Source organism: Myripristis murdjan, chromosome 6, assembly GCF_902150065.1.
Source record: "Myripristis murdjan chromosome 6, fMyrMur1.1, whole genome shotgun sequence".
NCBI lineage: Eukaryota > Metazoa > Chordata > Actinopteri > Holocentriformes > Holocentridae > Myripristis > Myripristis murdjan.
This window is the reverse complement of record NC_043985.1, coordinates 2,697,548-2,724,109: the sequence shown is the minus strand read 5'-3', so window position 1 is coordinate 2,724,109 and position 26,562 is coordinate 2,697,548. Positions and strand designations below refer to the sequence as shown.

General features: G+C 41.8%; 1 protein-coding gene across 2 annotated transcripts in view; it reads left to right on the top strand.

Annotated features, from left to right (window-relative positions):
- The window catches only part of edc4 (enhancer of mRNA decapping 4), a 39,096-nt gene extending 17,248 nt beyond the window's left edge, over nucleotides 1-21,848 (top strand). For both annotated transcript variants that reach the window (XM_030053342.1, XM_030053341.1), the window contains exons 18-30: nucleotides 374-669; nucleotides 845-1,075; nucleotides 1,366-1,467; nucleotides 1,925-2,068; nucleotides 2,705-2,741; nucleotides 3,308-3,455; nucleotides 4,709-4,864; nucleotides 7,210-7,325; nucleotides 7,548-7,713; nucleotides 9,622-9,808; nucleotides 13,816-14,035; nucleotides 15,052-15,215; nucleotides 18,139-21,848. In XM_030053342.1, the coding sequence (XP_029909202.1) occupies nucleotides 374-669; nucleotides 845-1,075; nucleotides 1,366-1,467; nucleotides 1,925-2,068; nucleotides 2,705-2,741; nucleotides 3,308-3,455; nucleotides 4,709-4,864; nucleotides 7,210-7,325; nucleotides 7,548-7,713; nucleotides 9,622-9,808; nucleotides 13,816-14,035; nucleotides 15,052-15,215; nucleotides 18,139-18,322 (2,151 nt within the window). In that variant the 3' untranslated portion in view covers nucleotides 18,323-21,848. The remainder of the gene's footprint in view (nucleotides 1-373; nucleotides 670-844; nucleotides 1,076-1,365; nucleotides 1,468-1,924; nucleotides 2,069-2,704; nucleotides 2,742-3,307; nucleotides 3,456-4,708; nucleotides 4,865-7,209; nucleotides 7,326-7,547; nucleotides 7,714-9,621; nucleotides 9,809-13,815; nucleotides 14,036-15,051; nucleotides 15,216-18,138) is intronic.
- Nucleotides 21,849-26,562: the final 4,714 nt, after the last annotated feature.

Genomic DNA, 26,562 nt, shown 5'->3' with positions numbered 1-26,562 from the left:
CATATCTAATGATATCAGTAACTACTTCCACAGTCCGGTCAGTCATGTGGATTTCATTTCAAATTAAAACTCTAAAACTATGTTGATTCTACTGTAAACAGTCCTGCTGAGCTGTTTTTTATAAGCCTGGAAAATGCTTAAGCTATTATTTCATATTAGGTGATTAATGTCTTTGGTAAGTAGCTCTGGAATAAGCAATACGGAAAAGAACAAGCCAGTTGTTGTTGCACAGAAGCCCCTCTGCACCTGTTTGATTCACCCCGTCAAGGTTCATCCTGCAGTAATGATCAGTTCAGTGTAAATTATCTCTCTGTAACACTGCACGCTGTAACATAATTACCTCTCCCTGCCTCTCCTCTCTTTTTCCCTCCAGGCTCTGGCATCGCCCAGTGGCCCTCTCTCTCTTGACAGCTCACAGGTCCTGGACCCGCCCCTCCTTCCACCACAGGCCTCCCCAACCAGAGCCCGCTCCCCCGACGTCATCTCCTCTGCCTCCACTGTCATGTCTCAGGACATGCCGGAGATTGCCTCTCAAACCCTGCAGCTTCAGCGTGGCCTCATCTCCAACCCAGAGCCTCTCCCCCTCTCTGCCCTCCAGACCGACAGCATGGCCTCCGCTGCCTCCGCTTTGCACCTCCTTGCATCGCCACGTACGCCCAACAACAGCAGGTAAAGGAAAAGCAACTCGCCTTCTTTAACAGAAGGCCTTATGAATATTAAAAAATTAAAAGCACAGTGCAAATCATAATAATGTGCTAGTATACTAGATTGCTAGTATACTATAAATGATGCATTCTAATGTGCCATTTAGTGGAATGTGTTAAGAAAGCAATCTGTCTCACAGCTTGTTGCCCCTGGAGCTGGGAGGTGTAGACGGGCCTGTGGGAGGGTCAGTAGAGCCTGAGGCAAGACTGAGCCACACCCCTTCTCTCTTGGAGACTGCCCTGTCGCAGGAGAACACTGCAGCGGGGGGAGGGCCCTCAGATGGGAGTGTCAGCCACACACCATGGCCAGCAGCACCTGATATCACCAGGGAAACTAGGAACAGTCTGAGGGACAATGGACTTGGTGACTGGTAAGAATAGGCACATACACAGATGTGTCCGTTATATACTCACTGACTGAAATGTATCACAGAATTCCAAATATAATTTACAAAATCTGACTGGTATGAAAGGAAAACTTACATTTGGAGAGTTATTCAAGGTCTTTGCCATCTCTAGCCATTTACTTGGAAAATACTAAGCTTTTATATGATATGTTTATTTTTTTTTTTTTTTTTGTACAATACTGTACACACCTTAACATGAACAAACAGTGGCAGTGCTGTTGTGTTAACTGTGATACATGTCTATTATTTTGTAGTTCAAGAGAGGAGCTGAAGGACAGACACATGAGTTCGCCCTACCACAGGCGCTTGTATCACCTCTCACAGAATGATAGTCAAGACCCAAGTGCAGAGCAGAGGTAATGCAGCCATTGCCATTGCCACTGTATACCATTGTTTTAGATGAAAAGCTGAAAAAATGTTCTTCAGTTGTTGCCAGTAGCTGTTCTTCTGAGGGGGAATTATTCTTCCAGTTGGCTATTCTGTCTTTATTTGAGTGTCTAATGGTTTGTCTATTGGTCGCCTATAAGTCATCTCTGTGTCTACAGTACATTGTTTTGCCTGTTGCCCATGCTAATACCACAGCATGTTAGATAATCACAGGAGACAAGCATTATGAGAGCAGGTTGGAGCTGCTGTGATATTTTTTTATTTTTATTAATTTTTTTTTAAACAATGGATCTAAACCTGCCAGGCTTTTTTGGGGGGGTATATAACATAAACATGAAATTGGGCCAAAAGAATTAACACTACATGCAGACAAACACAAGTCCCAAGTCTCACCCCACTGTGCGTGTACATGTGTATTTGACCCAGTGACCATGATGATGAGGTGGCCAGCCTGGCGTCTTCCTCGGGCAACTGTGGCACTCGCTCCTCTCACAGACTCCCTGTTCAAGACTGGAAGACCTCACCGCGAGGCTCACCCAAACCGAAGAGGAAGAGCAAGAAAGAGGATGGGTTTGTTGATCTCTGAGTCTTACAAATATAGCAAAAGTTTATGATAATCAGATTTTGCCATAAAAAAAAGATATGCATTGTTCAGTTGAAACAATTTTCACAATTTCAGCTGATGTTTAATATCTAAGAAAATGACATTCAGTTAAATATCTAAGAAATTGACATTCAGTTATTCAGTCCTTCCATTTTGCATTGTTTGAACACCAGAGAGCACGAGGCTTATGCCCATCACATTTTCTAGTGAGCCAAATCTATTGCTGCATCCCTCTTAGAGTTATTTTTTGTCCTTGTTTAAAACAAAACCAGATAAGTGAATTTGTCCCTTCATAAATTTTCTGTTAGGTGGAGCAAGATCTCCCCCCTAACATCTCACAGCAGTGTAGCATGCTGCCCTGCTTGATCCAGATCCAGCTCAGTGCCTCAGATGAGATTTGATCTGGCTCAAAAACATTTAAAATAAAGATAACTGGACGCTTGTAGCAAATCCTCCCTTAAATAAGATTGAATTTAAAATTGCAATGGTCATGTTTCCCAAAATCCCTTTGAAGCTTTACTTTCTTCTCAGTACACTTATTGATTTGGGTATAGATGTCAAGATGTTTGCTTATTCTTTCTTTTTTTTTTCTCTCTCCATAGTGAATCCTCTCAGTCCAGACAGACGGACTCTGGTCAGGTCAGTTGTAGCAAGTGCCTGTTTTTTTTTTTTTTTTTTTTTTTTTTAAGTTCCTGTTCATAAATCTTTTGTCCTCCTGATATTCCATCAATGACTGCATTGGAGTAGCAGTTGATTTAAATTTGAACAGTGCCATAGGCAGATCTTATGTTTTCTATGCAACCATCAATCAGTGATTTATATTTCATTAGTCCAGAAAAGATCAGATTTCTTTGATTTTCTCTGGTAACCCAGCATTAGCTTTCCTCTCTGTCAGTTCATTTCTCCACTCTTTATTCTGTCCTCTGTCCTCATGGTATCTGAGCTATAGAAAGAGGTCTTAATTCTGCTAGAAAATTGTTTTTAAATATCCTTACTTAATTAAAGTAATTGATAGTGACAATATATTTATTGATTTCCTCCTGTTCATCTGCCTGCTGTCTCCTCACTTATGTCTTACACTGTTATCTGCCCTTTCAGAGGAATTGGTCATGCTGTGTAAGCTAGTATAATATTTGCCATGTTTGAACATTGTCTTTTTCTTTCCATTTTCCAACTTTTCCTCCCCCCTCCCCATCTTCCTGCAGATGAATGCAGAGGTTCAAGAGGAGTTGTTGATGCTCCTGCGTGGCCAGCAGAGGGAGCTAGCAGAACTGCGTGGACAGATGGAAGCCATGCAGAGCTCCATTATGGCCCAGGTCGAGCACGTCATAGCCAGTCACCAGGAGCAGGAGCGTATCCTTCACACTACCCTTAACTTATGGAACATGATGGAATTTGTTGGGCTTTTTTTTTTTTTATTTGAATTTGTGCCACACATTAAATGTGAGCCAAACTGAAACCGGCTGTGCACACTAGGCTGGCATGATTCAAGTTTGGATGAGAGCTAAGAAATTACATTCTGTGGGAGCTTTAACAATTTCAATGGATCCATCACTACACAGCCTGTACTGTCAGACTTGGATCACATTAGTGTACAATAGTAAAGCTTAGCCATTCCTGAATGGGTTTTCTGATACAAAAAAATATCCTTGAGAAGAGACAGAAAAGTTTGTCATTTGTGCTCACTACCTTTTGTCAATTGCTTTTTTTTTCTTTTTTCTCTTATTCCTTGTTGTATTTCCCTGCTAGAAGTATGTTTGCCAAGTTAAGCATGTTAGCTGAGGTACTTGGTACATAAGAACCAACTTCTCTAATAGCCCTTACTGACTATTGTCAGATGATGTGGAAACAACATGCATTGAATATACCATAATAGTCATGCAAAGCATTGTTAAATTACAGTGGTTTGCATTAGTCGTTGGAATCCTTACTGCAGTAATTCTCTTTTTAAACAAACCTTTTACATGCACATGCATAAATGTTTTATGCATGTGTGGTGTAATAAATGTACATTGTATGAAGATAAAACCCATCACATCACATTGTAGTACATGATCCAGTTGAAATTCTGTTAGTCCGAAGTGGCAAGATAGCCAAGCCATGTCTCTTTGCCATGAGAAGCAATATGACTGCTTGGACAGACTCACACAGCATCAAATTTAAACACATCAAATTTAAATTGGCGCTGATGTGTTTTTTTGTTTTGTTTTGTTTTGTTTTTTTTAATCTCTGGAAAGTTTAGATTTTTGGAGATCCAGGCTCTCAGGACACTGATAGAACCACACGGCCACAGTTTCTTGTGGAACTTTAAATGCACATCAGTTGCTTTTACCTGATGGCACAGCTCCCACCTGCAGGCATTTAGTGTCATGTCCACAAAACCCTCATAACAAATGTTGACGGCTTTGTGTCCCATTTTACATTGAAAACAGTGTAACAGGGGACACCAAACGGTGCTGCATGCAGGATATTTTTTCTATTTAGTGGGAACACATATGACTGTTGGGACAAACCCATATCGAACTACCTTTACCACAGACACACTTACCTTGAACATGAGCTTTTGACAATGTATTCTGCTGAGCCTTGACCTGTGCCGACTTCAGAGCGCAGACTGGAGCGGCTGCTGGCAGAGAGTCAGAGTCATCAGCAGCAACTTCAGGAGCAGCTCAGCCAGCAGCTCAGCCACACCCTAAGCTCTGCCCTAACCAACAGGATGGACAAAGTGCTGCGGGAGGAAATGAAGAAGACTGTCCCACCGAGTAAGGAGACACACACACACATTGAAGCTAACAGACAATTTTCATACATATGTGCACATAATAGCAGAGTTTCCATAAACTATTTGCAGTTATTGCAAGCGAGCGAAGTGTGCCGCAAAAAATGAGGAAATGAAGCGAATTAAGGTGTGTTTCCATAACATCTGTTCAAGCAAATAAAATGACTGTTGCTATGGGCAACTAGTTTGTTTGCAAGCTACATGGCTGTGCTTAGTCTCGCAAATGACTGTTGGAGAGAGTCAGACTGCTTTCGTACTTGTTTAATATTGGCATATATGAGACACAGATATCTTGATTTCATCATCTGTCATCACCTGTGCCTCTTGATGTTGCCAATAGCCAGCTCTGTCTGTCTGAGGTCAGAGGTCAAACAGAAACTGTTCATGTGATCAAATCCTATGTGCATGCCCTGTTTTTATTCGGCAAATGCATTTCTATTGCAAATTGTCCCATTTCTTCTTATTGAATAAAAAGTTAATCCACCTCAAATGAGCATATAAACTTGTACTCAAGTTTTTGGGGATTTTGTTCAACATTTGCCGTTTCCATCTAGCATTTTGCTTGTGATACGGCATAAAAAAGTGCTGTCACCGATTCCTTATTTAAAGACCAGCAAGTTCAGAGGGCTGAGCACAAGAGTTTTTGCTTTAGAAAAAGTCAGAGCCATTTGCAGTTTGGCACCAGTTTGACCACTGGCCCCAGTGGAAAAGGGCTAACAAATGCTTGCCTCCCTTTCAATTCCAGCTCTCCTCCTATTGAAGGCTGGCCATCGCCCAAACCCTGCTCACTTTCTGAAAGCTCACTCACCTCCCTGACTCACCTTCCTTTGAAAATTAATGCTACTGATAGTTAGCACTCACTATCTTGAACATTAGTCAGGTATAAAACTCCAAGAGACAGTTCAGTCTATAGATTGATGTTTTCTTCTCCCTCGTCCTTGGCCTCTGATTTGTCTTCATACCTCTGGTTTCTCCACCCACCTGCAGCGTGCTTGTTCAGGAGTCTGAAGCATGCAGATCTGTTTGTCCTCCTCCGCATCTTCTTTGGGTTCTTCATAGTTATTTTCATGTCTATATTTTTTTCGTAGGCATTTGTAAGAGGTGTCTACAGACAGGTTTTTGTTGTAGTTTTTCTATTCACTGATCCTGTATTCCTCATTACTATAGCCAGTCTAAAGGGAACTGATCTTTTGATTGATCTCATTCCTTCACCTGCAGTCAGTGCATAGCCAACATTTACATTCTCTTTTTCCCCTTGCCATGTCTAAAGTTGGGAAAGGGGTAACATGCGATGTTTCTTAACATTGCCTTTTGGTACACTGTCCAATTTATCAACATTACTGGCAGCACAACTATCTCAGAATACTGCCTATGTATCAAGTCAGTTTTTGGTTTTTGTAGATAAGGTAGCACTGATCTGATGGTCCTCTTTGCCTTTGTTGCCATCTTCTGGACAATTTTCTTTTTCAGTCAGGAAAGGACAGATGGGCAGACAAAACTATAAATTTATCAGGTAGTACATAAATAAGTTAAAGTGGGTTTAAATACTTGAAATCACCCTGGGCCTCAGATAAATTACATAATTAGGATGTGATTAATACTTGAATATATGAGTATATACTTACCTCACCACGTAGCCCTTAGCAGTTGTTGTTTTTTGTTTTTTTTTTAAAGATTAATATTGTACAAGTATATTGTCCTTTCAAAAACCTGAGATGTACAGACCAACCTAATTTGTCAGGCCTCATCATTTCTAAATATAGCTGCCTTCTTTCTATAAAGTTTTCCTCCCCCTGTTATGTCTTACCAAACTGTTTTTTTCTGTTTCCTCACCACAAGGAGATGTGGTAAGCTGAGGCAGTAGAATGTAGCAGTTTTGGATGGCTATATACTAGCCTTGCCCCCTTTTTTTTTTTTTTTTTTTTGAATCTCCAGTTTTGTCTCACATGCCTGAGTTATAGATAAGTTGTACTAATTAGGGTGCAATTGACAAAATCAAATATCAGAATATCAGAATATTTTTGACCTAACACCTCTCTCAGTATTGTGACAATATTGTGGGGTTGACTGCTAGATATGAGATTTTTGATAAACAGTCTTTAGTAATATGGGTACTATGACCAAGCAGGTAGAGACAAAGAGTTTGACAAGTTCGGAAAACTTCATCCCTTACTGTACTTTGTACAGTAGAGGGATGCTGATTGTAGTCTTTAAAACCATGAAAAGGCAACATTTATGCCCAATGACAATATTATGATATCCAAAATCGCAGAAGATATCTAGTCTCAAATCAAGTGATTTTTTTTTTTTTAATTATCTTTTCTCCAGCCATTTCTAAGAGCCTGGAGCCAGTGACAGGTCAGCTGAGTAACACAATTGCTGCTAAGCTGACTGCTGTGGAGGTCACCCTGAAGGACAATGTCACCAAGGTGGTCAAATCTAAGGTGCGTGACCAGCTCACCTCTGTCTTTCTGACTGTTTTATTTCCTGTCCCCTTCAGCACATCTCCCTTACTCTCTCCATATAAATTTGCTTTTGTTATAGTTTATAATTATTAATGTTTTTGTCCTCAGGTTTCCTCAATGACTGCTAAGTAGCAAATTGCAAACATCATATAACCTCCCCTCCTCTTCCCCCACTCACTCCACCTAACTTCTGTTTTGCAGAACACAACAGATGCAATTGGGCGAGCAGCTGCAGAAGCGATGCAGGGGCCAATCCAAGCAGCCTATAAAGACACGTTTCAGAGCATCGTGCTGCCCGTTTTTGAGAGGGGGTGTCAGTCCATGTTCCAGCAGATCAACGACAGTTTCAAACAGGGAACGCAAGAATGTAAGGACACCTGGGACAACAAGACAATCAGGATCCATGGGTCCAACTATATATAGACATAGATATAGATATAGATATAGATATAGATAGAATATTGTAACCAAAGGGGAAATGATCTGGTGATAGTCATATTGACAGCATACCAGCAACATTACATAACAGACACCTTTCACTGATATCTGTATCTGTAGCATATGTAAATAACATAAACAATAACATAAAAAATGCTTTTGTTAATAACTGATCAGTAAAATTACGTAGAAGCAGTGACATGGGTCATCCTCATGGCTCAGCTGGCGAAGAGGCATCCCATATACTCGCAAAATCCTGGGTTTGAAACCCGACTTTATCACGTCTCTGTTTCATTCCTGTTTCCCTCAAGGTTGTACAATCAAAACAGGAAAAAAGTCTCATAGTAACACAGTATTTGGTTTGATCTGAAATGCAATTATTTGTATAAACAGCAGAACTAACATCAATTTGAGGTCTTTTTCACAGTACTTAGGGAGAGTACTGTAGTAGTTTGTAGTACTGGTAGTACAACAACATCAATGTAAGACTTGATGTTGGTTTGTCTTATAATTGACACTGTAGTATCTTGGATGCAGGAATGCAAGGAATGACATGAATAAATGACAGAAAGTATATTTAAGTTGGGGTTTGACTACTCCATCTCTTTAAGGGTGTGGTAAACACCAATAAATATAAAGCTTTCTGGGTGCTTGTGTTAGCCATTATGTGAGTCATCTTATTGGTCTAATGAGTCTGAAAACAGTGTCAGCTATACAGCCTCACTGCCTCTGTGTCAAACCAGTTGAACACTCCAGAGTCTCCAAAATTAGCAAAACGAATCATGGGCTTGATCACAGATGAATGATTTCATATCCCTTCCACTTGAGCTCCAGGCACGTGTACAGTTTATTTTATTTTATTTTTTATTTTTTATTTTTGTCAAAGTGCCTTGAAGCTGTTCTTGTGGCTTATGATGACCAGTGGCCATACAGAGACATTTTGTAATGGCACTTGTTTCGTTTTGGCGATCCCTCCTATCCCCTGTACCTGAGTTGAGGGTATAAGGGCTGTTTATCTGAAAGTCTAATTAAATAACCTCTTTCAGAAAGCTCAGGGACAGCTTTTATTATGATGCCTTTTCAGACTGAAGCAGGGCACCGATGTGTTGATAAGCAGACTATTTATTCAAAGGAGACGTACTTTGTGCTCAAACCTACCTCTGGAAGCTTGGGCTAGATAGATTTTTTTTTAATGTTTCCAAGGATGTCAAAACGTGCATTGAGGGGAGACACGTGCGTTTCCCTCCCGCTACCTTGGGAGACTACAAGAGCTCTCTGTGCATGTGCGTGCACACTTGTGAGCGTGTCCAATTTAAATTAAATCCATGATGAAGCTTGGGGTTTAGGGTTTTGTGTGGGAATATTAACTATAACTTTGTGCTTGCATGTGCTGCAGCAACAAGGCTACAAGTCTTCATCTGTGTGTTTGTTTTTTTTATATCTTTCTGTTCCTTCTTGTCCATGCACTTCCTGTGCATGTGTGTTTACTAATTTTAAGTGGCATGCATTGTTTATCTACAAAATACCTTTGTATTGCATGCAGTTGTGTGTGAAAATACACTGAATGTACAAATAGTTTCTCTTTTCATTAAGGATACAGATGAACTGAATCCAGATAAAAGCCATTATTTGTTATTGATTTCTCGTATTAACTCTAGTAATCCCACGAGAAGTTGCAAAGTGAAGCATTGGGGCAATGGCGATATGCAGTGTATCTGCAGCTGTGAATATCAAGAAGATTTCCTGAACATTTTCCACATTCTATCTGTGTTTATATCATTGTTTGCACGTGTTGGGGATAGGAAAAAATATTAATTTGTTGACCTCCACCCCACAGATATCCAACAGCTTGAGGCCCACGTTAAGAACAGGAAGCAGAGAGAGCAGGAGGCACGAGACCCTGTGATTGACCAGCTCCAGCAGATGATTGACAGCTTCCAGAGCTCCACTGACCAGCTGGCCAACAGTATCACAGCCAGTATGCGTGCCGACGTGCAGCACCAGCTTCAGATGATGGTGGGAAAGTACGTAACACAGCAACTCTACAATGATCACACTGTTACAGAGTTTGGGAAAGTCTGTTTACTGTAACCTCTTTAGTGTGTTGCAGCTGTTGTCACATTCATCTTTTAGTTCATCTTTTGTATTAGATATTATCTTTTTAGGATAGGTCAGCAGTAATCTGCAGCCGTAACCACAATCTATTGAACACAGTGCATTATCGGAATTTTTTTACTTTATACCTGCTGTGCACTTTTACATGATGTGCCCTTGCTGGTAAAATGGCTAAAATTTCATTCGTTGGATTAGTGATCAGCTAGTCACAAAGTTTAAAAAAATGGCAGTTGCAATCAACTCCAGAAATCTGATGGTGCCTCCCTAATAAAAACAGTCCATATGTGTTGTTAAAGTTTAAATATTGTCTTAATTAGCCTTCATTTTAAACATGGCACTCTCCCTCTGGTCAAGGTCAGTTGGTCAGGATGAGGAACTATAGTGATTAGGGTTGGGTACGATACACCGATACGACCGGATAACCGATTTTACAGGCGAGAGATACGGCTGTATCGGTAGCAGACTCTTCAATCGATACGAAATCCGCCATGAATCCTTAGATGAATCGATTGTAGAGTTGTGGGTCGGATATCGCGAGACTATGAATCGGTTGCCTGAGGCTGTACAGTTTTCATCTCTAAACAACGCGAGAACTCACGAAAGGGACTCTCCCGCATGCTCGGTAACGTTAAGGGGCTTTCACATAGCGCGTGCTCGGCGCAGACCTCGGCCACCGCAGCCATTCATTGTGTATGTGATCGCGGGACGCGAGGGCGCACTGGTCCGCGCCGAGAAGGGTGCAGTGCGGAGCTGGTTGGCGCCCTGTGAGGTCAAATCTGGGTGGCACAACCCCTCCAGTCGTTTCACCTGCACCTGCACCACCAAGAAAAAAATGACAACAACTGCACCGGCACCGTACGAGTCCAAAAGGCAGAGAAACTTTCCAGGCTACAGGAGCGCACTGACATAGATTGTGTAACAAATCGAAGAGGTGCCACTCTGCTGTATTTTCACTGGCTAACAGCAGCACACTGGCTTAGCTTGTCTATTCAGAGAAGAAGTATCACTTTGGCTTATTTTTCATATTCAATCTATGTTATCACAGGAATGCTCCTGCTAATTCATTGGTAGTTGAATTGTTAGGTCTGTTTGATAAGTAATTTACATTTTTAAAACAAATAATAATTTAACATATTGTTAAATTATTTAACATATTGTTAAATTATTGGAGTCAAACTTACTGGTAAACATCTACTCCTTCAAGATAATTTATTATGTTCTACAACTCATACTCATACACTAACACTAAATAGCGAGTGTTTGAGAAGCATATTTCCTCTGTGCTACAAAAGATCTGAAGTAAAAAGTGCTCTCTTGTTGTCATGGGTCTGGACAGAACCGCCACTGGTTCCATGCCCGGACCACGGTCCATCATTTGGTGATGCCCAGTCTACATCAACAAATGTTAACTATCGTATTGTTTTTAGGGTTGTATCGAATCGTATCGTTCTTAAACCGTATCGAATCGTATCGTTCTTAAACCGTATCGAATCGTACCGAATCGTTCTCTATTAAAAATATATCGTTTCTGAATCGAATCGTAACCTGTGTATCTAGATATGTATCGAATCGGCCTCATGCCAGAGATTCCCATCCCTAATAGTGATAGTTCTGGTTCTTACCCAAATAGTGGCATTTGCTGCTGTATGTGTGTAATACATCCACCAGATTTGGCCCATTAAGTCTTCCCTGTCGCAAGAACGAGAGTTTTACCAGAATATACTGCTCCAAAATGAGCAGCGATACATAGCTGGAAAATTGTTTTGAAGGATGCACAACAACTCACGTTTACACTGCTCTATTCAGCGCCCTTTTTTTCAAAATGGTGGAACTGTTTTGCAGCTGTAACACTGCCAGTAAATCACCGTCAATTCAACATCAATGTCACTTCAACACATACATTCACACTGCTGTATGTCAGCCAGCAGAGATTTAAAATGATGTTAAGGAATAACTTGTCTAATTTCAACGATTTGTGCATAGTATCCCACTATTCCATAATATTGAAAAGCAAGCTTCCCAAACAGTTCTGGCATGGTAACTATCAAGGATCAGATAGTCTTGACACCGAGTACAGTGTGAAGTGGTTTGTAAATGAATAATATATATATGAATATGGGACTGCAGTGCCAGTATATAATGACACAGTAGCAGTGCAATAGCAGAAAATTGCTCCACTGTTTTGGAAACCAGGGGGCTGAATAGAGCAGTTGTTGTGCATCCTGCAACAACAACAACAACAATTTTTCAGCATTGTGTCTTTGGTCAAAATCATGTTGTTTTCCAGTCGATATCTACTTTATTCATTTTAGAGCAGTACACTCCCAGTGAAGCTCTCAGTGTGATGACAGGAAAGGAGTTAATAGACCATAGTTGGTGGATGTATGACATTTGCATGTACCAGCAAATGCCACTGTATGGATAAGAATCGCACCTATCACTTAAACTGTTATGTACACTGGCAATGTCATGGCGTATGGAAAATCATTTTCTACAAATGAGGTATTTTCTTTATTGAATGATAACCAGCCATTAAAATGATGTAAAAATTATGCTAACAAGGAAAATTTCCCTATAACCCTTCATGCCTCAGTTGCAATTTGTCACACAGTTCTATAAACCTCTACTTGTATGCAGGTGAATTAATATGCCCTCATGCACCAGAAAATGTACATCTGGGCTTTTATTTTCTCTAGGTTTGCACTGACTGCAGCAGATGTTGAATGCAGTGATGTATACAGACAAATCTTGATTATCACGAAACAATAGATGTGATACATATGATTAATAAAACACGTTGCTCAGCAGAGCTTTTATGTGTGTAAGTGATCCAAGGTCTCTGCGCTAATTTTACTCTGTTCTCCATGGAAAAGAGTAACAACTAGGGAGCCAAAGAGGTGAGATCACACTTAAATAAACTGATAATCAATTAGGTCACAAATGTGCCATAAGACTATGCAAAGCTTGTTTCCAGCACTACCCCATAAGGAAAGGGTTTGCCATCATCAATTGCCCTTTCTCCGCCATCTTCCATCACTTACCTCCCCACTTTTAGGAATGAAAAAATCTTCCCTGCATATGAAGATGTTTGGGTTAGGTCTAGGATTAGTATGAGGGTTGCATTTGGTTACCATGACAATCACTCATATTGGATGTGACTGATGTTGCGTTCTATGATGTTTCTGCATCAAGAAACTGAATGTTATGAGCAGCCACTATGAGGTTTTGCTTAAAATGAATCCTGCTGCTGATTGATAATCCTTGCAGTGATTGATCTGATAACACTGATTGACAATTCTAGCGGATGTTTGGAATATCAGATATGCATAGCAGTAGATGCCTATGCCAGCAGTCCTGGCCTTAGTCACTGCTTATTGAGCAGGTGTGTAATGGATTGGAGAGCAGAAACAAGCAAAGCTTAATCCTCGGGCTAATGTAAGAACATAAATTCGATCAAGCCTCTTGTTCCCTCTGCAATTAATTTCACAGCCTCTGGGGTTTATAGATTTGTAGGGAGTGGAGCAGAGAGAAAGTAGTTGGTGAACTTGCTCTGTATATAAAGTTTACAGTCTTGAAAAGGAAATGACAAACCTGGCTGTGGCTGAGGGCAACAAAATTTGTTTCAACTTTGAGATAAATGAAAATGTTATGTTGTATGTTAAATCATTGTGCAGGTGTTTGTAAATGGATCTTGAAATAGTATGCGCCCGCTGTTAGATGAGAGAACTGACTTTTTGCAGTCAATATTAAATTAACTCTTGACAGTTCTGTTATGCTCTCTGACACCTATACATATGCTCATTTTTGGAATTGTGTTGCTGCAGCATATCTCTTGAAAATCCTTAGCAATATAAAAGATTTCTTCTTCCTGCCTTCATGTTTAAGCTTCTGTCTGTTCCCTCCCTGTCCCTTTCAGCTTACAGGAGTCTATTCTGAGCCACGTGCAGCGTATTGTTAAGGGCGAGGTGAGCTTGGCAATGAAGGAGCAGCAGGCGGTGGTCACCTCTAGCATCATGCAGGCCATGAGGTCTGCAGCCGGCACGCCCGTCCCCACAGCACACCTAGACTACCAGGCCCAGCAAGCCAACATACTGCAGCTGCTACAGCAGGGCCAACTCAACCAGGCTTTTCAGCAGGTAACATACACACACACACACACACACACACACACACACTGATACTGCCAAATGTAGCGAGCCAACACACTGCAGCATAAGTGGCTGAATCAGATTTCCCAACAGGTAATGAAGGCATACACACACCACCTATTTGTCAGTAGGCACTGATTCACATGCATTTACACCTACACACTGGTCCCACCAGGATTACAAGGCACAGCAAGCTAATAAACTGCGAGTCCCACACACTCACAGTCACCCTCATAGACCCCACTTGTTCTTTAGCAGAGCTGCATCTGTCCTTCTATAGCGGCCATTGTCAAAGAGGCTCTACTGACTCTTCATATCATAATGCCTATGCTCCCTGGCTCCCCTAGGTGCTCTAAAATACGCACCTGAACCTACTCTAAATGGCTGCTACAGTGTCTGCCTTTGCCTCCTTCTGTTCTTTGTGCTTCCCTATCTTTGTTTCTCCTCTCCTTCTGGAGTGTTTTTCTCTTACCCCTGTCCTGCCTGTTTGTTATTGGCTGTGTTTACATGCACAGGGAGGTCAGTTCTTAACCTGGTGACTCATGTAACTCGTAGCATAGTATTATCAATACACTTTCATGTCAACAAAAACAACAGCAAGCGGTACTTACTACTGGCGTCATTTATTTGCCCAGTTTTAGAAACAGCCTGCTATTGCTCAAAGAAGTGGAGGGGGGTTATCTGGCAGCTGAACCTTTTCATACTTTTTTGTTGGCTGACCTTTCCATCTGTGGGCGGGGACGCCACAGGCATACAGGAATATTCTGTTTATAGGGTTATTTCTGGCGTAGGGAGACTGAGTCTGAGGGTATCCAAGATTCATAAAAACAGTTTAACCTGACCTTAACTGACGGTTGAGCAACAACACAGTTAATCCATGGGTGTAAACAGCCAATGAGTCTTCCCTACTTCACCCTCAGTATTTCTCCACAGGCTGCTGTGTGTAAAGCTTCAGGTTGTCTGCACTGATTTCTCACTAATAGTCCCTCTCTCCCTTCATCCAGGCCCTGTCAGCGACAGATCTGAACCTTGTCCTGTATGTGTGTGAGACCATCGACTCCCAGCAGGTGTTTGGCCAGCATCCCTGCCCTCTGAGCCAACCTGTGCTGCTGTCACTCATCCAGCAGCTCTCCTCCAACCTCACGACCCGATCAGAGCTCAAGATCAGGTGGGTCAGCCCAGGGCATTTGATGGCAGTTTTGATTTAGCAGGTAGCAGAGTGAGAGGATACACAGGGCATAGGCAGTGAGCATCAGTTTCTTTCTGACTAGCTCACACACACTCAAAGCAGCAGCATACCAACTTGAGGATTGCGTAGTTTGTCCCAAGAGCTGAGAGTACCAGAGTCGTATTGTCACAGTCTCACTTTTCATTCCAAGCAAAAGCGCAAACACACTGACATCCCGTATTCAAATTCACACATTTAAGTACTTTTCAAGTCCCACATACCCACATGCTGGTATTCACTTACCACACATAGGGTGACATAATATGACATAACATGCCAGGATTTCATTAACAAATGCACCACAGCGCATATTTCTACCTGTGTGTGCCCACAGCAAGGTGCTCTGATTATTTTCACTTTTAAATCATTATGCTGAATTGGTAAAACTTTTGTCTTTTTCTTTACTCTTCCTGCATATTTTTCATATCAAATGCATAATTTTACATGCAAGGTATTGCTGTGCAGTGGTAATGTCTTGAACTTACTGATTTCCTCACTTTATCATGGTTTAACATGGGACCCATCTTGCATTGGTGCAGCTCTGTGGGTATACTAGCAGTTTGGGTCAGTGAAGTCAATGACATGAGGTTTGATCAATCATTTTTTAACCTTATCAGTCATTTTTTTTCCTCATAATAATTTAATTTAAAACTGATAGTTCTTACATAGTTAATGTTTAATGCCTTTTGCCCTGCACAAGGTATGTTGTGTTCTGCCACTGATCACTAACAAAGCTAGTTTTTAGCTAAACCATTTCCTCCCATCTAATCTCCATTATTGTGCTTCTTCCCAGTCTTAAATGGTGCTAAACTGCTGACCCCATCACCCTGCTCCGTCTGTAGCCCCCACTATACTGCTGTTTGGGGAGCATAGATGGTCCTGTGAATAGCAATATAATATTCCAACCTCTCTCTGTCTCTCTTTTGCTTGGTTCTGTCATTGGACCTTTCTTACTTTCTTCTCCTCAGTTTTTTCCTCACATCCGTCAACAGTTCCTGTTTTGCGTTTATTTTTTTTTCTCACATGCTGTGCTAATGTGTCTCCTCAAGGCCCCCCATCCTCCTCTTTTTATGTCCCTTTCTCTCTTTCCTCAGTTCTTGCTGTCTCTCCCATATGCCCCCCAACAAACCTCCTTCTCTGTCAGAGCCAAGTCCCTTTACAGCACTGCTCAGGGCCCAGATCACCTGTCTGCTTCTGAGTTTACAGTGCAGCTGCCTGCTGCTGCTAATACTGGCCCTGTGGTGCCGCTCTGCGCCATCTGGAGAAAGAGAAGAGGACAGGAGGGTGTGGCCCCATCCGCAGAGTTGTTAATAGTTAAGAAGTTTGTAGGAGATGAAAAGAAGGGCAAATGTTTTAATTCTGATGCTAATTGATAACAAGGTTTAAAACTTGCTCAAAAAAAAAAAATAATGCTCCAACAGCATTCTGTCATCATAGGTTTTAGAGAGATGAAGATGAAGTGTAGTAATAAGAAGTTAAGCATCAAAAGTGTTTTACTGTCAGTTCGGTCAGATTTTTGTTGGACAGCACTTGAATTCAGAATATAAAGGCCTATACATTTTTCCAGTATAGCCTTGCATAACACAAGAACTCCTTTGTTTCTATTTTATTTTTCTTAAAAAAAAAAAAAAAAGGAAGATTTGAGTCAGTCTAATTATTTTCTGTACTTCTTATAGAAAGGTTTCCCAGAGATAAACAATAGTTGGAGAGGACCAGGGAGGGTCTCATTAACCCTCAAAACTTTGGTTTTAATTTCAGGTTTATTAGCTGTGTTTTAAGTACATATTACTTATCTAAACTGATGCCAAGAGTACTGTGGTGTCAGTGAGCACCTAAGGCAACATACTGGGTGTTTCTCAAAGGTCACTGAAAGAGTTGGAGATGAATCCGTTTCAGGCATATTGTTTCCTATAAGATAACAACTTTAGAAAGGTCTAGACATCTATCAATATTGCATAGATCTGCAGCTTGGTGTGCAAGGGCATTAAATGTCTCTTAAAAGGGCATGTTGGCAGTGTTATGAGGATGTGATGGGCATGTGATGTGTGGCTGTGTTCTGGGAAATACTGATTGGAGGCCGGATGCAGAAGTGGGAACAACTCCAGTGGTGTTAGATAGAGATCAGTTATGTTGTGGTTAGTGTAGCATGTGGTCATTGAGAGTGTAAAGACTCACACTCATTCAGGTTGGGAGGTGGCTTAAATGGATGTAGTTCTGCTGGGCAGGCTAACCACCAGATGTTTAACTGAAACATTTAAGCGAGGAGCTTAATGTAGGATAGCTGCACAGATGACACATTATAAAAGTGAGAACTAGGGGGGACTCTATTTCTGAAGTTTGAGCACAAACACCAAGTACATATTCAGACAGTGGGCTGCTAGCCAGGAAAGGTTATCAAGGACAGCGTTTGACATTCATAATGCTGTAGACAGCTGAGATGTTCTGATGTAACTGTCCTTTCTCTGGCCACTGCAGCCACACTACCAGAAAAACATACTGTCTGCGTATAGAAATTATTTGTCCGGGTGCTTAAATCAAGATGTAAACAGGCTAGTGGCCTGGTGTTACAGACCTCCTCCTGAACAGAGACTGGGGGATGTGTACCTGCTTCTACTTGACCCATTGTCTCTACTCTTAACAAAGATAATCAGTGTCTCAGACTTCATTTCTTTGTCTTCCTTTCTTTCTCATGTTCTGTCTTGCTCACAGCTGGGGTTGTCATGCTGTATGAATGTGTGATTTTTTTTTTCTCTCTCTCTCCTCATCTTACCTGGAAAGTGTCAACCTGTCTGGAACTTTGCATCTGCATTTGCCTCCTTCATTGTTATGTTAAGTCTCTGTGTCTTTCTCCCTTTCTGTCCAGCTACCTGGAGGATGCAGTGATGAACCTGGATCATGGCGACCCCCTGACTAGAGACCACATGGCTGCTGTGTTATCCCAGGTCAGACCGAAGCTCTTCTCCTTCCTGCAGCAGGACCCCCACAGCCCGCTCAGCAAGAGGGCACGGCGCCTAATGATGATGCTGCAGGGCCTGGTCAACCACTAGTCCTTCATTCAAAGTCTGGTGCAGAGGAGAGATTTCCTCAATGACGCTGATCAAAGGTCGCTTTTTTTAATGTCTCCGCTAAAAGTTAGTTTTTGGTAGCACCAGGGACAACTTCACCCCCACCCCTTCTGAGCTGTCTCTTGGTGTTCCATCATGATGTGTGATGATGATGTCATTGCAGCTACCCGAGAGATGGCGAAAACACCCAGGGAGCCTGGGCGGAAAGTAAGAAGAGGAGGAGGAACAGGAAAGGCAATTTGAACGTGTGAGGGGGTGGGAGGGCTGGTGGCTGAATATGGACGATGAGTGCTCAAAAGTGACTGAGAGCTCAAGATTACCCCCTTGCTTCAAGAAAGTCCCTCCTGGCCTTCTGCACCACCTCAAGTCCTTTAGTCTTCCCCTCCTCCTGCCATCTCTTCCCATTCCTCCCACCCTCCCTGCACCAGTGAACTGCCCAGCTAGAAGGTAGAAACAACTATTTTTGTCACCTTTTTTCCTGGACATGCCTGCAATGCAAGACAGCAACAGTCTGGAGGCAGATTGTTCTCAATTTCTACTAGAGAGACTTGTTAAGTTTACTGTAGACTCTTCCAGACCTAGGATACTGCTCCTTGGTTCCCAGAGAGATTTCTTCTGGTTTTCTCTCACCCTTTTATCGGCGTCAAAGCAAAAGGCTGTCTCAGAAGAGACAGCCAGACATGCTGAAAATTTTTGGTTGTTCTGTCTGCCATTCAGACAGTATACACATAACACCTGACACTCCTTTGATGTCTCTTCAGACGCTTTCCAAAAAATATTTTGAGTGTTGGCAGAGTTGGTCAACATGACCAGACCCGAACAGGTAACATTGCTGTTTCTTTTTTCTTCTATTGTATTCCTCTAACCCATCTGTCATAGAAATGTTCCGAGTCTGATTGTGTTACTGTCAAGGTTGTGATCCAGGAGCTACTTTTCTTGGCAGCTGAGATGAGCAATATTTCTCTCTGTAAGGACAGAGATGTGCAGATGGGATACAATCGATATGGGAAGCACAGAGGTCTATAAGAAACAAAAGTATGCTAAGAAAAAAATTAGAAAAATTTAAAAAAAAAATTTGGCATTGTCAATGTTGCTGATGAAACAGTCCACCTCAGAATGTCGCCTTTGAATGGTGGCCTTAACAGAAGGCAGGAGGCCTGGAGACCAACTTCACATGCTTGCTAGGTGCATCTTGGGATTCAGTCGCATCAGGATTAGTCAAGCTGTCTTCAGTCAACCAAGCTAATTCTGGCAATCACCAAGAATGTAACAGGGCCAAAGCCAATTCATTTGGTAGTATAACTCTTCTCAGTTATTTTTTAATAGGTTGGAGTTGTCAACATTCCCAATCCAAATATTTTTTCTGTATTTTGAGGTGGATCTTCACAGTGAATTGGTTTAATTGGAAATGAATTGAACTTGGTCCTGCTTTGGAAGTGTTCAGGATGAAAAGCAGCTTGAGTTATCATTATCTGCTGTCTAGCTGGCCTCCTTTTCAGAACCCATTCAAATGAGGGTCTCTGAAGGATACAAATAAGATGAAAGGATGAGAAATAACTAGGAAAACACTATTGAAATGTAACAGAAATGCTTTGTGTGGATACCCAAGGCTAAAGACTAGAATTTCTGTGAATGATGAAAGTTGAGCCCAGCATCCAGGATGGCAGCCGTCCACGTGTACAGCTGTATACTTAAAACTGATCAGATCATACCCCCATGTTTTCTTCTATATGTTAGCCCCTCTTTTTATATATCCTTAGTGTTTGTAAGACTTGTATACTTGCTTGAAGACTTATCAAAGTAGTTATTATCTACTAGAAAACACTTCCTACATATAAATATTGCCACTGATTTTTTTTTTTTTTTTTTTTCAAATCAGGTAAATGTTTGTAAACTTGATGTACAGTTACTTCTCCTGGGCTCTAGGGGGCAGCACTTAGTTGAACTGCAAACACATCGATATTGCTTGTCATGGTTTCTGAATTTATTCAGCATTCCTGATCTTGAACTGTTAGTTTCAAACTGCAACCAACCATTTAAGAGCCTGTCTTTAGGTTGCAAACTTACCATTTGTTCATCTTTTGAAGTGTTTTGAAATTGTATGATAATCTGTGTACAGCCCAATTACAAACAGCATTGTTAATTGCAGGGTGGCCACAGTGTTTTGCTGATTGTAAAATACTCAGCAGTTCTGTTAATTTGGCCCTTGTGTGCTTAGAATCTGTTAAGTTGGATTTGTCTAGCAAGTGCCTTATTGTACTTTATTCATGGAGATTTGCTCCCATTTGAACCTTTAGACAGCTTGTAATTTGAGTGTCAAACATTAACCCCATAGCTTATGCAGTTCCACTTAACTTTTACAAGGATACGGGGACATCAAAAGGTAATTGGGGATCTAATGTAAGGCTCAAACAGCACAGTAGAGGAGAACATGTATGTTTTAGGTTTGCAAACATTATTGGACTACCGAGACAAGCTACTGGGACATATGTTTGGATTGTCATTTTACTACATTGAACATTTGAGAAAGAGAAATGCTATTTTGACTACTAGCAGTTTTACAGTTTCAGTTCTAGTCCCTGGTTTGTTGGTGTAGGCAATTTTCAGTTATATGACAAACAGATAATTTACGTTGGTATGTTTTTTTTTTTTTTTTTTTTTTTTTTTTTTTTTTTTTTGAAGTGTCTTTCCTATGCCAAACAATGTAAAAGGCAACCAGACCCAGACCAACTCTGCTATTATAGATTCCAGCACCTTCACAATTCCACTTGATTTATTTCAGACTGATTTTCAGTGAGACCAGACTCTTCTATGATTTTGAGTTTTGTTGTCTTTAGCAACAGCTCTATAGACATGGCACTAGATAAATAATCCTGTGTGGACCTCTGAGCACTGGACAGGCCCACGTGTCAGAGCAGTGTGTGTTGGGGACACGAGTTGTATTTGTTAACACTGGCCAATATCACCTCCAAGGTTACACGGCTCTGAGCGACCCTGCAAGCTGCGGAGTCCACGGCCTGCATCTGTCTTTTCAATTTTATATTAGGTTCAATATTTGGAGGGATGTGAAATCAGCATTTGTGGTCAGGTAGTCCCATAATAATTAATCTTTCATTGTACCAAATTAGAAAGGTCGGTTTTGTTCCTGAGCAGCTTTATGTTTCATCTGAAATGGCATTCAGGGTTCAAGACATGCCTGAATCCAAACAGAGGTATTGACAAGACAAGGTCTAAGAGAGTTAAACTTTTTCTTTCGTGATCAGGATTCATTCATAATACACATCAAGATAAACAAGATCAGAATGTCAGTTAGAAAGCTTGCACAGCAATGCTTCAGTATATATATACATTTCTTTTCCTAGTTTGTTGCTCAAAATTGACTGTTTTTTTGTGTATGCCAGACTGCCATTATGTTAATTTCCCTCTGCTTGGATGGATGGTTATGTTGTATATTTTACAAGTTATTTTACCCTAAACATTTTTGGAATAATAAAAAAGACTTGTTCAATTCCTTTTGTCTTCATTTCTGTGGGAGGTTATAAATTCCTGGGGGTATGCCTGCAGAGAGATCTGAAACATACTGAAGTCTATACATGCCCCACCCCCCACCTACACACACACATACACACACTTAGAAATCATGCTTTTTCTAATGATTTTCTCACTTCAATGTGAACAAAAGGTAAAATCAGCGTTCCCCCTTTAATTATATCTTGTTTGAGCATTTCCCTTATGAAAAAAACAGCTGCACAAATGAGATAAATTACTGGTTTTAAAATGTTTTTATAAATATCAATGTACTGTTTACGGTTTTAACTTTAATAAACTATTTACTTTTTTTTTTTTTATCAGAATTAGTCGAGGTTTCTGTGCAAAATTAAAGTTATGATATCCAAGTCTATGGTGTTCCTTTGAGGAAACTGGGTAGGCTATGTCAAAAATTTATGCAGAAATGCTGAAAATGGTGTTCAAATCCCCAGACGCCCTGATTCTTCTCTGTTACGCCCTTTGGCTCACATTAAGTATAAAGTTACACATGTGCGCTTGACGTGTAAAGAAATGGAGTCAATGCTGTACAAGAAGTTCTTCCTCCTCTTGCCCCCAGCACGCAGGTCAGAGGTCAGCTACAGAGAGGCGGTGCTGTAGCCAGTGGGGCTTAAGTGTCTTGCTCAAGGGCACTTAAGCTGGGTTTACTAACTTGCTGACACAACAACTTCAGCCTGAGTCCTGCGTTTGAAGGGCACTCTCTGTAACACCCCAAACACAACCAACATCCATCCCACTCAGTCGCGTAGAGCGCCGCGCAGCCCACCGGGGACTTGGTGCGCGCTGTGGACCGTCCTCAGCGCAGACGCGCCCTCCTCCCTTTCAGCGGAGCGGATGAGAGGCACTGTGGATCCACTCGCACTGGAGTGCAGAGCCGCCTCACCGCGGAGCGGACGAACAAACTGTTTCACAGCAGGACAGAGGGCTTACCTGTTTCTTTAAAAAACCGTGGAAATTCTCCTTTAAAGCCTCAATTTACAAGGTCGGACGGCGAAGTCGGATCAGAATGGCATCTCTGATTAACTCTGCTTGCATCCTGTTCTTGCCTGTTGCTCTTCACTTGAGTAAGTACAGTAGAAATCACAGTATCAAAGTTGTATTTTGAGCAATTTTTAACTCGTAATGCGATGGACACTGAGAATTGGATGAAGAAAACGGTCTAGATAAATGGTGGTCAGGGGTCACACTGTGCGTAAAAGATGGCACAGCGACTGATCCGAAGTAACCGGTAATGATTAATAATAATGTATAGTGCGTTTGGATTTAGATGGTGGGCTGCTGGGGGTTGTGACCAACCCAGGGTTAAGCTAAAGTCTGCCCCGCGTCCTGAAAACTGCAAGTTGTTGCCTCACTGCTTTACTTTTCCACATTTTGCCTCTAGCATCCAGCGGAGCATGTGCCGCTGCGCTACAGACCAAGCGGTCGGGGACAAACAGAGCGCTGTGAGGTGTGTGTGGATGCGGTACTTGGTAACAGTGGGAATGAGTGGGATCGTTGCGCAAACTGCCGCTATAATCTTAATTCACTAAGCTCTTGTGATCCGCCTGTCTCTCCCTCTCTGCACTACACACAGACGCGCAAAATGAGGCATATTAACAGCCAGGTTGAATTTCACATCGGAGAATTACGTCCCGATGATGTGCCGCTTCTGCACACTGGGTAATACCGGAGTTCATAGACATACACAGGCTCCAGTAGCTGAAGTTACGCACCTGAGCGCAGGAGCTCCCATAGGAGTTATTTGTTCCAGTTTAACGAGACTGGGACGTTGGGAGTAAAAGGCGTAGGCTGTATCAAAACTGCATGATTTCTTTCAAGGTAATGGTCAATCTGTCACCATCAAGAGGGAGGTAGCAGAGGCTAAAGCGACTAAAACTCGGTTTTAACCGAGCATTTCTTTTTCAAATCTGCGGAACAGTTCATGCACTTTTTAAGACTCCGATTCATCTTTGAAATGCTAGCCTATACTATGACGAGCCGTCATGCTCCTCTTGAAGTCAAATGAAGATAGGTGGTAACTTCTGAGATTTTTTTACGCACTGTCGTAGGATGGCCATACTTGGTGCATTTTTTTTAGTCACTGCGCACCACTTCACGGTCAAAGTAGATAGACCCCCACCACCACCAACACACACACACACACACACACACACCATCCTCATCCTCATCACTACCTCACACACCGGGCTGCTGCTGCTGCTGCTGATGTCAGAGCCACCGCTGGGTGGGAGGGGTGGGGTGGGGGTGTCCCCGGGGATTCATGCCGTGGAAAGAAAAAAAAAACAGAGAGAGAAAAAAAACAAAAACAAAACAGAAAAAAAAAAACACGGCGATGGAAATAAATGATGAATGAATCGCATCTGTCCCTGCGCTCTGCTCGCCCGAGTCCCGAGAGGCTCCGGCAGCCCCGCATCTGAACCTGTCTGGGGAACTCTCTCTCTCTCTCTCTCTCTCTCTCTCTCTCTCTCTCTCTCTCTCTCTCTCTCTCTCTCTGTTCAATGGCTACTGACGTGACGCAGTGATTAGATACGCAGAAAGTTGGAGGATATGGTGTACAGCATAGCTGCCACACTGCACGGTGCTCCTCATTCAGTGGTGCTAGTTTCCCCGTGCATGAGAGTTTGTGACCTTTATAAATATAAATCTTTAGCCTACACAACCCCGAAGTCCCATTGGGTTCATCATTATAAATGCATGCCGTGCGGCCATGCTCAAAGCCACAGAATTTTTTTTTTAAATTCTAGTGGAGATCCCGAAGTTTCCAGCGATACCAAACATGTCCTACTGAATTCCAGGGAAATGTGTATAAAATGATGCACAAGAGATGTAAATATTTTCTATTTGCTGTATTGCTGCAGACATAAAACAATGGAATCTTGAACTGGAATATTTCACTCAATATAAGTGTGATGTAGCTTCAGAGAAGAGTGGCAACCAGCAGATATACAATATTTATGTGTTGTACAAAGTGGGTGCTAAATGTTTTTTTTTTTTTTTTTTTTTTTTTTTTGTCATTTTAAAGCTACTTATCAGGCAGTTCAAAGGGGTTCAAATAATATTTGCAAATATCAGCAAAAACGTAATCTCTCCACAGTGTGAACGTCAGGAACTGCATTATGAAAAATGACCTTGTTTTTTAAGCTTGATGCCATGCATTTGAAAGGGTTATATAATCAGAGAATTTTCTCAACCAGCAGTGAAACTACAGTAGCCAATATCTCATCCTTCAATTGCACAGAAACGGGAAATCACCCAAACTGTTTTCAAACCGCAAATTACAGCCAGGCACAGCTGGGTTCTTCACACATGCTCAGCAAAAGTAAAAGCTTTCCTGAACTTTAACTAGTTGAACCACGGCTGTGCTACAGGCATCTGGTGATAGAGAGTGGCAAAATGCTTATTTATGTGTAAATGGGTTTGTTTTTCGACGTAGCAGCAAGTGCGTTTTGACGTTCATTTGCTTATTTCTCGAAATAAAGCCGTGGCAAAGGTCTCAGTTATTGCAGAGTGGTGGATAGATGGTTGAGAAAGTTGCACTAGTGGTAATAGGGAGTCTTCTCACACGCCACCCGCCTTTCCAGCTTCTCTTCCGGTTGTGTCTCTGCTCTCTGTTCGCCTGCTCCGTCTATTCTAAAAAAGCTGAAAGCGATGCCAACAAAGGCCCAGCAGAGAGCGAGAAAGACAGACAGAGAGAGGGAGAGAGGGAGAGGGAGAAAGAGAGCAGGGGAGAGAGCGACAGAAGGAGAGGGAGAGGGGTCTCCTTTGGGTGCACGGCTCCTGTGTTTGTGTCATCAGCACCTCAGTAATAACTTCCTCCCAGCCTCTCTGTGTGTGCGGGCCGTGGCTGAGGTTTGGCCCGGCGAAACACACAGTACATTTAACTGTCCCCCCTTCTTGAGACAATTCCTAACCTTTCTCTCTCTCTCTCTCTTTCACTCGGTCTCTCCTAAGTTATGCCTCAGTGGACAGCAACATTTCAAGGAGTTTTTTTGTTGTTTTTTTTACTGCAGCACAGACATGAAATGGGAGATTTCTCATTAAAATAGGTTTAAAAGAGTCATGGAAATTTGCCTCTGCTGTCTCCCTCCCTCCATCCCATCCTTTTCTAACTCTGTCTCTCAACCCTCGTCCCTCTCCCTTGCTCTTTCCATTCAAACTCGTAACGATTACAAGGTCTACACACGGAAAAGCATGGCCACTGCACCACATCTTTTTGTCTGTCCCTCCTATCTGGTCCTTTCTTCCTGCGTTTGTTCCTTTCTTACTCCGAATGTTCCCTGCTTCCTCCTTTCCATCTTTGTTCTTCCTTCTATCTCTAGTGCCATCTTTCCATTGCTGTTCTTTTATTTACTCTTTGATTTTTTTAAACACACTTCATCAGTCATCTCTGTACTTCTGCCTCTTTCATCATATCATCCCACTCCTTTCTCACTCCCCTCTATCTCTCTTCCACCTTTTCATCAGGGATTCACAAAATATTGACAACTCTGATACCGAGAGCCCCGTGGAACACGTTGGAAAGCAAAGCAAAGCCACTTGATTTCAAACATTTTATTGCTCACTTAGAAGGTTGTTGGAATTCTCTCATGGGATAAGAAAAAAAGGAGGGGAAAAAAAATCAATCACATCTCGCTGGCCACACGGTTTGGTTGGCAAGTGATGTCTACAAAGTGCAC